At 42.4% G+C, this 13,121-nt stretch overlaps 1 protein-coding gene across 1 annotated transcript in view; it reads right to left on the bottom strand.

Annotated features, from left to right (window-relative positions):
• Positions 1-3,049: 3,049 nt before the first annotated feature.
• RFC5 (replication factor C subunit 5) overlaps positions 3,050-13,121 on the bottom strand; it is a 190,650-nt gene continuing 180,578 nt past the window's right edge. Inside the window, exon 11 of the mRNA XM_086943272.1 lies at positions 3,050-4,132. Coding sequence (XP_086799398.1) covers positions 4,036-4,132 — 97 coding nt within the window. The 3' untranslated portion in view covers positions 3,050-4,035. The remainder of the gene's footprint in view (positions 4,133-13,121) is intronic.

Genomic DNA, 13,121 nt, shown 5'->3' with positions numbered 1-13,121 from the left:
GTTATTAATGTGAATGATTATATTGAAAGTCCTGTGGTCACAACGCCTTCATCCTGCTTCGTCTCACTGGTCTGGCTACTGCTCCTCCATGGCAACCACAGAGACGCGTGCTGTCACCTCATGCTTTTATACTAAAACCCTGCCATTTCACTTGAAAGTCACAGAGGGCACGTGCTACTTAACCATGCGCACCCCAGTGCAAGCCCCGCTGCATGCCACGGAAGCGCGTGCTGCTCCCTAAGCACGTCATACTGCCAGCTCAACTGTTTTCCTTGCACATTGCTGCCCTGTACCTGGCAGTAAAAGCCCTAGCTTTTTAGTCTCAGCAGCCCCCCTGTACAGCATTACTGCTATTGCTGTCATAAAGTGCGAAGGCCCTGTGTTCAGCACTGACTGTGGCGCACCTCCCTGCAGGACTTGTCTTCACTGTGCTTCACAAGACCAGGAAGCCTCTTACCTGCCCCAACCCCTGTATAAATTGAGAGCCTGTTTATTCTCCACCCCCCACCCCGTGAACCAGTGTTATATTACATGCCCTTACACTTTGACTGCACCAGTCTGACAGAACCTTCCCTTCAAATGGGTTGTGCTCTGCACCCGCGTTAGAGGCACTGGTACCCCTTGCAGGCACTGCTGAGCCTACGGTTCTCCTTGGGCCAGGCTCTCCCATGCTCATTCCCGACCCGAACCACCTGAAAATGAAAGGGGTCAGCTTTCTTTTTATAACTTTTCCATGTGTATTATGTCCGTTCCCGTAACACATGCATGACGCTCACAGCACCCACAAGCACTCTATTTCCCACCATCATTCATGTTTACGTGTCCCTCAGACCTGAAATAAAGATTAAACTTTTACATTAATTGACCTCGCTTTCCTGCATTTATATTTCAACTTTAAAGTACTTGCTATCTTTTACCATCCTAATCTATGGTTTGTACTCCTATTGGGGCCGCAGAGCATAAACAAATATAAATCCTATATCCAAACATTTACACAACACTATCCATGCTGGATCGTATATCCTAATGTCCACAGAATATTAGCAAAGTCGTCAGCACTACCAGACGGCGCATATTTTTATAGAATTTACGTAGCTTAGTCCCTGCTCCCAGGCAGCAGCAGCACGTTTATGTTTACAGAGTCTGTAAAAATGGAATGCATGAACTACTGGGGTCGCTGAAGTCATATAGTGAAGCATGAGAAATAGTTTGCAATTATGACCAAAATAAAACCCAGCTCTGTGTGTGTGTGGCTGTGTGTGTGTGTGTGTGTGTGTGTGTGTGTCTGTGTGTGTCTGTGTGTGGGTGGGTGTGTGTGGGTGTGTGTGTGGCTGTGTGTGGCTGTGTGTGGCTGTGTGTGTGGCTGTGTGTGTGTGGCTGTGTGTGTGTGGCTGTGTGTGTGTGGCTGTGTGTGTGTGGCTGTGTGTGTGTGTGTGTGTGGCTGTGTGTGTGTGTGTGTGTGGCTGTGTGTGTGTCTGTGTCTGTGTGGCTCAGTGTGTGTGTGTGTGTGTGTGTGGGTCTGTGTGTGTGTGGGTCTGTGTGTGTGTGGGTCTGTGTGTGTGTGGGTCTGTGTGTGTGTGGGTCTGTGTGTGTGTGGGTCTGTGTGTGTGTGGGTCTGTGTGGGGCTCTGTGTTTGTGTGGGGCATTTGCGAGAGAGTAAGCTATTGGCATTGTAAATGACAATGCCATTTATTTATCTGTTTTCAAAATCAACACATCAATGAAAATTTTGTCATTTACAATGCCAATAGCTCAAACTTTTGCAAAGGCGAGACCGGTGCATTGTAAATGCTGGTTTAACTATGAAGATGAAGTATGATCAACAGGCATTAGACCATTTATCATTTTGAGGTTAGTACTGTATATGATGGCTTTTTGTAGAGTTGGTTGTGGAAATTTGGCCACGCATACCCATATCTCCTTGGTAAGGTCTTCTATCTTGTTACTTTACAGACAGACTAGTGGCACGCTTGCCCTCCATCTAATATCTGACATGCTGGTACAGGAATCTTTCATAAGGAACTCCTGAAATACGATATGTAATAACTACCAAAATTAGGGGTAAGAACGGCCTATCTTTGAATGAGCAGTATGTACTGGTGAGAACTGGGTCTATATTAGCTTTGCTAATAGAACTGTTTTCATAAGGACTAAGATAATCGGAACTGGTAATCCAGCTGGACTCCAGAACTATTTTTGACAGACATCTTTCTCAATTTTTATGGTCTGCCGATATAAAGCATTATCCTCGTAAGTGGTAGGAAAACAATGATATTTAGGCCTTGACTTTTCGGCCTGTTTTAATTTAGAATGGATGTACTCTTTTTTTATTTCTTCTTGGATTCATTCCTTTTATACTCCTTGTTCTTTCTTTTCTTTTTTTTTTTCTTCTGGTTGCCCTAAAAATTCTTAACTGTTCTTGTACACTTATTGGTGTTTTGGTAAATGTTCAGGTGAAAGTGTTGGCCATTTTTTTACTTTTCTTACACTGGTCTATGGCTCGTTATTCTGTAGTAGGACTTTATAGACATCTGTCAAATAGGGTATATTTCTTTAAACAGGTTTTGTTAATGTTCAAGGTGTACACTTAGGTACGGCATGCTGGCTTTAGGGTGGGTCCAATGGTCCTTTTTTTATAGGTAGTTTTTGTAGATACAACAGTATCTTTTTTTGTATTTATAGATTCCCTGGTCTTCGAAAGTTTGGAGCGGATATCTAGATAGGTCCTGACGAAGGTGGACTTGACATCTTTTACCCCACCAAAACGCGCGTCGACCTTGCGTGGAACCATGGATTATTTACTGTGGTTTCCTATTGTGTGTACAGATTTGGTGTGTTTGTATGGTATGAAAGTGGTGGAATGAATGTAAGATGGGTGTTTTTGTGTAATTTGAACCAGGGTATTGTGATTTTACAAATAATTATTTTGTAATGTCACTGTATGCGTTCGAGAAAAATGTTTGTCTTTGATCAAAAGTTCTCACTAACGAATATGGATTAATAACCATGATGAAAGAAATAAGAACTGTTCATATGTAATGTGTTTTTGAAGTAAACATTTTTATTTAAAAAAAAAGGATTAAGAGAGTACACTGCAAGCGACTGCGAGGACCCAGTTGCAGTGTCAGGTCCCTCCCAAAACCAGTTATAAAAGGAAAAAATAAATCAAATGAGACTTTGGCCCCCCCAATTCTTGCACTATGTGGATTCATTTTTGTGTAACTGCATAAGTACACAGGTAAAATGCCCTGCCTCACAATGAAAATAGCCAATTGATAAAGTAAGCGGACCCACTGCTCCAGGCTCAACAATGTGGGGAGCAGAAGTAAAATGTGAATGACAACACAACAGACTAATGTATAAAGAGGGGTGCCTGAAAGTTTAGACTGTAAATTAATGACAAACTGTACACATTTTTTCAGCCTCTTGTGTGGTACGCCTTATCTTTAGTTTTATAGCGCTCACACCACATACAATATCTTAATGGAAATATTACTCTTCCTTGGTAGCCACTTTTCATAGATGTATCATACTTACTAATATCAAGCTCAAATGTATATTTCCCTTATTCCAATCAGCACTTTAGTCGAAGAATAAACATTCTTAACTTAAATCATTTTCTGATTGTTTAAGCTCTGGTGGCTGCAGCTGTGTCCTTGTTGATGACCTCATCTCAAAGCAAAGTATGACAACACATTCTTGTATTTTCAGTAACATTTCATTGCTTTACTGAGCAAAAGCAAATGGAGTCCAAACATTCAAGTCCAGACTACTGTATACATCGGACAATCACATTTTGAAAAGAGTTCCACAGTCCAAATGTAATAAACTAGAATAGAACAGGAAACACGGAGGTCCTTCTGGCGATGTTTCATAAGTTATCATACGTCAGTCTCTTCAAAATTGTTTCAGTTCCTTCCACTATTCACAAAAATAAGAACTTTCTTTTATTTCCAGAAATCTGCAAAGTTTGAGTGCTGTTTTTGGGCCACTGAAGCACATGCAAAATAATGTTCTTAAACATTAGCAACGAGGTCAAGCTTCAGCAACGATGATGTCACGAGTCACTTGAAAAGCAGCTATGAGAGAACTGAGCTGGATCTTCTCACTAGTTCCTGCCGCAAGTCTGTACCTGGAAAGACCAAACACAATTTTAAAAAACTAATCGGTCCTAATGACATGGTCTAGATAACATGTTAATTCTAATTTGACAAGTCTTGTGCATAGACATCTGAAACTGCAACACATAAACTAAAGGCGTACAATCAAATTTTACATAAGACTAGATTAACACATTCTCAAACTACCAATTTTGCAGAATAAGGTCCATTTAGACAAGAGAATTCAGGTAAGCTATTCAGCCATCAATTGACTGATGATGCAAAAATCACACAACAGAAAAATGTAATTGAGCATTTACTTTCAGATATATACTTCTGATGTTGGGGCCTAGATCCCTTAAATTAAACCCAAACCTTGACAGAGTGGAAGAAAGTGGCAACTGGCTCAAGAGAGCATTGGAGAAAGCTGTCAAGGAGCATCCCTATCTATATAATACATGACCTCTTCAAGCCAAATTAAATTGATATTTTTTCGCTGGATCTCAACCCCCATTATTACACAAGTAGTTGACTTCATACCTAATCTGAAAAAAGAAATGTGCAAGCAGCTTCTTTGCTGCAGACTTCCAGCTGCGGACTCGTAGGCGGTCATGTGAAACAATGCTAAAACTCGCCGTTCAGAATGCAAGTTGTTCCAATGACTTGCTTTAGGGGGCAAATTGGTGGAATGGTGTTGGATTTAAAGTCGAACGCCTTCCCTACTGTTGCACAGACTAGAGTTGGAATAGTAAATGAAACTATTCCAAAATCCAGCGCCCCCCTACTGCAAATCGTTATAATGACTTGCGTGCTAGAGATACATTCGTTCAAAGGAATGTACTCAGAAGGCATGTGGGCTAAGCGCAAAAGTGAACTCAAAGGTGAATATTAAAGGGAAGGAGGAGGTATATGCATCAGGAATGAAATAACTGCCACCTGCATTCGTTAAATCAGGAGATTAGAAAATTCACCAGCCCAGTCCTACTGAACAGTGAATGAGGAAGAAAGCACACAACTGCCCCATGATCGAGAGTTTCTACAGCGGAAACGCAGACAGGCAGAGAATTTTATTAAGTTCCAGGGAAATACCTTTGCTTCCTAATCCAGCACGCCATGAGGTGCCCAAATCACAAAGATGGTGCTCTCCCTAATCAAGTTGTTAAATACCACCTAAGCCCTTAAATTGAACAAACGACCACAGAAAATCTGTCTCTGATACCATCAGAGTTCTTTGAGCTTTTTGCACTAATACAGGGAGGATCCCAAAGTTCCTTGAACAGGCAGGAAAAAACAGCTGCAGTACAAAACGTTCTGTCATAGATTCTATTTATTACTGGATTCTGGAGCAGGCATAGATAAATGCCATAACATACTGACACCAATTGTCGCCATTCAATATTTGATTACCATAGGAGAAAAAAAAACAGTTTGTTTAATTAATGGAAACAATTAAAAGTACAAGTTGTATATAAAAAATTTCCTGAGAGAGAACTGGTGAACTTTAAAACATGTTCAGTTTATTTTTTGGCTTCAAGGAGCTTGAAGGATTAAACAAGCATGCTTAAAAGTAAGCCTATTAAATTATTTCTTCTCGGTGCCTTCACTTGAAAGGGGCTGTTTAAACACTTAAAGTTGCACCACAGCCAAACAAGGGATTAAAGGTAGTTCTAAAGACGAGAGAGGAGCAGTCTGTCATTAACTGGGTGGCCTGATTACAAGCTGCTCTTCTCCTCTAGACAGACTGCAACAAAATCTCAGTGCCTTTAATATGCATTAGCTCATGTTGATGTATGGACTATTTGCTTTAATTAAAGCCATGCTACAGGAAAAGGTAATTACAAGAACGGAGGCTACATTATGCGTAACACTTTTAATGCAGTCTCAAAGCAGCCGAATACATCATAAAGCAAAGGTTCCAGAACACCAGTAATATATAATAGGCAAAAGACAACAACAACCTTTTCACTCCTCTATACATTTGTCTTTGTTCCTTATTTATCTTATATACAATAAAGTGTCTCCTTCTTCTACCTTGAAAGAAAATCCCAAAATCAGGAAGGGGATAAGACATGTCCTGAAACAAGCAATCTTACCCTAAGGGAACTAGCGAGGTTACATGGTCTTTTGTCCTCTTCCCTTAAAGCTATCTTCCCAGGCCCCCTAAATTATCGAGCTCTTCAAAGAGTAAAAGCGAGAGCTCTGAGATCTGGCCTTTAGTACGAAGATCTAATTACCCTAGATCAAGAAGCCAGATCAGAACTACCCTGGTGGCTAGAGAACCTAGATGCTTGGAATGGCGAAGCAGTTTTTGGCTCTATAAAAGAGTTTGTTTTGGAATCAGATGCGAGCCTCCATGGTTGGGGAGCTTGTCTCCTAGACCAGAATACTGGCGGTATTTGGTGCTCTTGATGGAGCAAGGATTCGCACGTAAAGCGACTTGCTCACATTCATGAACCTCGTTAACTTGTAATACTATTAATCAATCCCGTTTGTCATTAATATTACACTTTTTCAGTATACGCGGGTGTCCCAGAGACGCTTGCCGATGTGTCTATTAATCCTAACTACGCTTGCAATACTACAGAATGGCCGCTTCGCAGAAATCCAGTCTGCGCATGCGTCGGTCATACCCATGTGACGTGACGCACACGCAGTTTTGGAGGGATATCTCGCTCATGCGCATTGTAGCTAATATGGCCGCTTGTCTCTAAACCCGCTTTCTGCTTGCCCATGCTGCTTGCATTTCGATCTATTTCTGCTTAACTCTTAACCGCTATAGTTATTATGAAGTAAGGGGTGCAGTGTAGATTATCATGGTGTACAGTGTATTCTTTTTTTCTGTGTTTCTAATTTGTTTTTGCATACTTTTCATGTACCGCGTATCTGGGGGCCTGGGAGTGGGGAGCCTCTCCATCTTAGAAGTCTGTGTGGACCCGATCACGTGATATGAGGACCGGGCCTTGCATCAGTGGAACTCAGCCAGCTGGCTACCGAAGCTGAGACGCTCCTGGGAAACTCACCCTTAACCCAGGGAGAAGATGCTGAATTTCACCTGAAAATGTTACATTTGTTTCTTTCCACTGTGTGCTCTATTGTTCTCTTCTACACGTATGCCTGGGAACAGGAATGTAAGGGGTGGGTACTGGTAATTGCATATTAAACATGGGAAACCAGAATCTTAGGTGGTGACAATGACCTAACCACCTCTGCTGACCAATCATAAGTTGGGACACTGTCACTTGCAATATTTGTGGGTGGTCTAGGGACCCGAAAAGGGTATAACTAGCCTAGTTTAGTTAGAGAAATTGTCCGACTTGTCTGAATAGCTGACCTGTCACCGACCCCACGACCCTATAGGTGATTGATACAGAGGGCTGCGGAGCACTCTGTCCGAATTTTCCACAAACTCTACAGGGTGGAAATAGTCCTAAGTGCTGGCGGAGCACTTTGCTGGGAGGTTCGAGAACCCAATCGGGGTTACTGGCGGATTCCGTGCAGTGAGGGGGTAGCGCAGGCGTTGCATCCGAAGCTGCAGGTGTTGGTCGTGCCCTTTGGTGAGCCCAGTCCTGACCCAAAGTCCTGAGGGGTATCCTGTCCTGATTTTCCGTGAGCTGTACCTGCTCACCTACTGGCATCCTAAATCCTTGAGGGTCCTTGTCCTCGTCTTTTCCCGAAGCTGACCCGTGGCCAGGGTTAGTCCTCATTCCTGTCCTAGGTAAATATATCAGTGGGTGTCCGTTTACTATCCCTTTTCCTTCCTGCTCTTTAATAAAGCCTCTATGCCCATGATATTCTCTCTGTTCTCTCTAATGTCGCATATGCAAACTGTTTATTAGTTATGTTCCATTTTTCCCCTTCCTGTAGGGCATATTGAAACTTGTTTTTGCTTGAATAGTGTGATGAACATTATTGATGTTTAGGATCTAAGTTTAGGTTAATAGATAGACTAAGATTAGGGTCTACATCACTTATAGGTTTTGGAATTCACTGACTAAAGTGTTTTAAACTTACCTTCCCTAGTATAAGCCTAAAACTGAATAGCATGTTCCCTGTTACCCATACTCAGTAGATTTTCCACTCGCACTCAATGGTGTTTGCCCTTATCCATAGCTATATTATTGTTGTAATCTTGATCATTGATGTTCTGATTTGCATCAGCCTTATACTCTTGTCACTTTGAATTTTAATTACTATGTGTCTGTGGTCATTATAACGCTATCAAAGTATTGTTGAATGTGTATAGTATTTTAGGATTATCTTATCTCTTGATCCGTCAGGAAAATATGTGCCTGTGGTAAGTCAGGTGCCATGGTAATAGTGTTAAAGAAGACATATACAAAGTACTGATAGTGGTGTGTAAACTCGCCCGACTCACAAAATTAGTGTCATAATCACGTCATGGGCCCAAGTGCGTGAAAATCTGGTAAACTCAGAGCCGGGTGACCTGCGCGCTCTATCAGTATTTTCTGGTAGCAGGATGATGGTTAGGACTAGTTAAGATAGGTAGATAAGATAGTTTTTGTTGAACCGTGAAAAAAATAAAATGTGCTGCTAAATATGTTTTGCTGCTAAAATAAGGATTGTTATTTCATTTAAATGTTATAGAATAAGTTTATTATATCTCATGAAACACTAAGTATATTACTAACCAATTGTGAGTGATTGTTTTCGTGTTGTGGGGATCCCCGGGAAATAAAATAGCTGGTGGTGAGTAGAATCCACTTGGCTGTGAGGTCACTGGCTAGGAGGGAGATTAGTGCATGGTTAGGCAGAACTGGAAGCGCTAATTAGGATTTTCATAAATTTATTGATGTATAAATGTTAGCTACAATTACCTTGATGAAACTCCCGTTGTGATATCACCTAGTAAGGGTCACAGACGGCAGGAGTAATAGGTTCTTTGGGCTTGAATGACAGCAAAAAAGGACGTTGGTGAAAATTGACTTAGTATATATCCCGGAAAGAAGTGGATTAGTCAAAAGAGTAGCAGGTTCTCTATTGCTTGTGTGAAAAGGATAGGCAGAAGAGATCTATCTGTAGTGAATGAAAAGTAGACAAAAGTGGTTTACTTGCAGTTAAAGAAAAACCCTCTTTCTTTTTAAAACCCTCAAGCACAGTGGCGAACGTTATACGTTGTTAACTAAAATCCGCATTTGCACTTTAAGGAACATTCAAAGTTTCCGTTACCTTGTGAAGGAGGGAGTCGGTCGCAAGGCTGCACTGACGTCACTCCGTGACGCGCTGGTATTGGTTGAGCCAGCGGGAGTGTAGCGAAGCCAGAATTGTAAGGGAGGGGTGAGCGCCGAAGAGTGAGACCGCGTCTCACGAAGGGGCCGCGCACCCATTGGTCAACAGGTTTTGCAACCTCATTGCTGATTGGTTGCTGTAAGTCGAAAGACGCGCTAGCATTGGAAGCCCATAATTAAACAAAATTAATCAATCCGAGCTTGAGGATAGTTTGGAGAGGTGTATGTGGTATCCCGAATTCTTACCTAATCTGTAAAACCTAGGTTTTCATAAGGAACAGATGCTAAGAGGTAGACCTTACAATATGTACGGAGTAAAGAGAAAATTGACTCTTGCCGAGAAGATCAAGAATTATTTCAAGAAAGACAAACCTATTAGAACCAGAGAGGGTGTGATCATTCCACCTCCTAATACTCGCGCATCCTTTATGATGTTTGACAAAGGGTATCATACTTGTGTGTGATTGGAAAATTGGGTAAAGTACACTGAAGACGATGGAGTCCTAGCATTTCCCCTCGATGGTACTTTTAATGGTAGAATCCGGTTTAACTTGAGGACCGGAATGAATGAATTACACCCCCGACCCAGATTAACCCAGAATGAAGCTTTGGAGGAATGGGAGATTGAGGCTCTAGAGCGAGACAGACCCCGAATGGATAAGGGAGTGAGCAAATGGTATCCAAAATTACAGCGAGAAACAAAAGAGCAGAAGATGAAGCAGTGGAGACAGAATGATGGTTGAGGGACTATTTCCGATGTTTGGGGTAACCGAACAAGCAGAAGGGAAAAAGACAGAGAAAACTCGACACCTAATGACCATGGGGGATTCAGAGGATGAGTATCTGGAGGATTTGTTAATGAAAAATCCATCTCCTTATGCTGAAGCGTCGGGAACCCTAAGTTCGAAAAATCATTTTTTCCGACATCCCAGAAGTAGAAGGGCCAGCGAGACAGATGTAACTGGTGCTGGTAGCAAACCCAGTAATAGTGATGAATTTTGCAGACCTAGTACAGAAGTCCCAAATTACCGACCTTTTGGTGAAGACAGACCAGGGTTAGCCATCCCCACTGCCCCGAGTATATACCCTCCTTTAGTGCCCCAAATAATGCAGGACAACTCGTCGGAAAGGGTTTTACATGAGAGAGAAAGATGCCCTGATTAAGCAGCGAAATGACCTAATTCAGACTATAGCTCAGATACATCCCAGTCCTGACGCCCTGACAATCCCAGTAACTATTGGTCCTGCTATACCTCTTTACGGGGATAGGCAGGCTAGTCCAAGAACTCCAGTCATTACTCCAATCTCAGCACCCCCAAGAAAAGAGCCACTCGTAGTTGATGATCAGGCGAGTGAATGTGAGTCCGTGATCTCCCTAATGGATTTGCCAATAAGGGAGCCTGGGACCAGTGAACCTCGGGCAGGGAGTCAGGCCAAGGCAAAGGAATTCCTAATTGAAACAACATCAGGGATCCGGAGTGCCACAGTGGTGACTCCAGAAGAACTGGATAGATGGACTAAAGAAATAGACAGAGAAACTTCCCCGCCCAAACCTTTGGATATTTACAGGCTAAGGATAGAAATGGAAGAATTAATGGCTGGAAATGTGAGATTAGACAGATTGAATACCCTTAACGAAGAAGAGTTGCTGTTTATCAGCAAGAGCCTTACCCGGAATACCAGAGTGCTCCACGAAAAACTAATGGACACGGCTGCTGACATGGGAATTGATGTGAGTCGATCCAAAGTCTTGCAGAAACCCTATAGAGCAGAATTCTCAGATAAAGATTTGGAGAACATGAATGTGTCAGGAAAGAAAACACAGATAAAGGAATTACTAAACATACTGCAGAAATGGGGAGATCTAGACAAATGGAAAGCCAGATGGGCAAAGAAAAAGGAAGATAGTAAGGTCAAACCAAAGATTTCCGAATAAGTGTTAAAAGAAGTAGGCCAAGCAGAAAAACTGTATCCCATGAGAGAAGTGCCAGGTGGGAAATATGTACATGTCCCGTGGTCCCGGCAAGACATTGTGTAATTTACCAATGACTTCCCAAAATTGAGAGAGAAGCCAGTGGAGCGGTATAGGCAGGTGGAACGATTTGCGAAAGTCCAGAAATGTCTCCTGAAGGACCTGGATGGGTTCCTTGACATTGTAGTTCCTGTAGATTTATGGACTGATTGCAAGATAGCAATTGATTGGCCCAGTGACGAATATGCAAGGGACTCCCGAACTGGAGCTCCTTCCCCAGATGTAATGAGAAAGTATGAACATGTCATACAATACCTAAAAGGAAAGGTACCAGCAAAAGAGACTGATTGGACCCGAATAGATAGAACTACCAAGGATCATAATGAAACTGTGCATTCCTATTATGAAAGACTATTACAGGTATTCAAAACCTACAGTGGCATCGATAATATTGAAATGAAGGATATGACTCATTTCATTTATCGATTCGTGTTGGGTTTGAGACCGGAGATATCCCAGTGGATCAGAGACAATAAAATCTCTTGGCAGGGAAAGCCCATAGATGATGTCCTCAAGTACGCTAAGTACTGTGAGGATGAGATGGAGAACAAAAAGAAGGCCCTGAAGGAGAAGGTGATGTGGGCACAAGTAAAATTGGCCGAGCAACAAGAGAAACAGTTCAATAAAATGAATAGTAATGCTCCAAATATTAACTCTCGGGGAGGAGGGAAACCCCGAGTAAAAATGAGTAAAGAAGAGGCCAAAAAGAAATTCCCCTGTCACGGGTGCGGTCAGATAGGGCACTGGAGAGACGAGTGTCCACATTTGCAGGCTGGTAATGCCCCCATAAATGGTTTAAATCCACAGGTGCAGAAAGAGGGGCCACGAAAGAATCAGAAACAGGTAAATCAGCATCCATTGCCTCGAGCTCCTAGACCTAATTATAAGAATCCGACTAAACAGAATGAGGGAGTCGAGGTATGGGAAGGAGGGAATGAAAGAAATGCAGCAACTTCACAATTCCTGTTAAATGATACATTCCTCTACAATGAACCATACTGACGGGGCCTGAGGGGGGAGGAAGAGGAGTGCGTGCTTGGCGCCTCCTTACCGGTAGACCAGACTGGGCCATACATTGAAGGAAAGGTTGAAGGAAATGATGTCACCTTTCTGTTGGACACTGGTGCTACCCGTTCGACTGTGAGAACAGCGGACGTTCCAAACCTACCCCTCTAGGGAGAAGCAATCCAAGTAGTGGGCGTATCAAATCAGATAATTAGTACTCCTGTAACTGAACCCATGGAGATTTCTATAGGGAATTTCAAAGAAATGCACAGATTTGTTGTCTGTGACTCCAGTCCAGTCCAGTGAACCTACTGGGACGAGATTTGTTGTGCAAAATGAACTGTACCATCTTTTGCACACCAAAAGGCGTCGAAATTCAGACCCCCAGACGAAGACGGCCTGTACAAACTAATGTTGTTAAGGCCCGATGCAGCAATCAAAGCCCTGACAATTCACGACTTACCTGAAGAACTCCAACAAAAGGTGATACCAGAAGTATGGGATTTCACTGGGAGAGATGTAGGATTAATGGCAAATGTGGACCCAGTTAAAATAGCGATTAAACCCAATGCTACCTACCCGAAAACTAGACAGTATAAAATGAGTGCAGAAGTAAAAGCTGGAGTCGCGTTGGAAGTAAACCGGTTGCTAGAAGCAAACATTATACAGGAAGTAATGAGCAGTCCTTCTAATTCACCCATAATTGGAATTAAAAAGCCTAGCGGAAAGTACAGGGTA

Source organism: Lissotriton vulgaris, chromosome 11 (assembly GCF_964263255.1).
Source record: "Lissotriton vulgaris chromosome 11, aLisVul1.2, whole genome shotgun sequence".
Taxonomy (NCBI): Eukaryota; Metazoa; Chordata; class Amphibia; order Caudata; family Salamandridae; genus Lissotriton; species Lissotriton vulgaris.
This window is presented reverse-complemented; position numbering and strand designations above follow the sequence as displayed.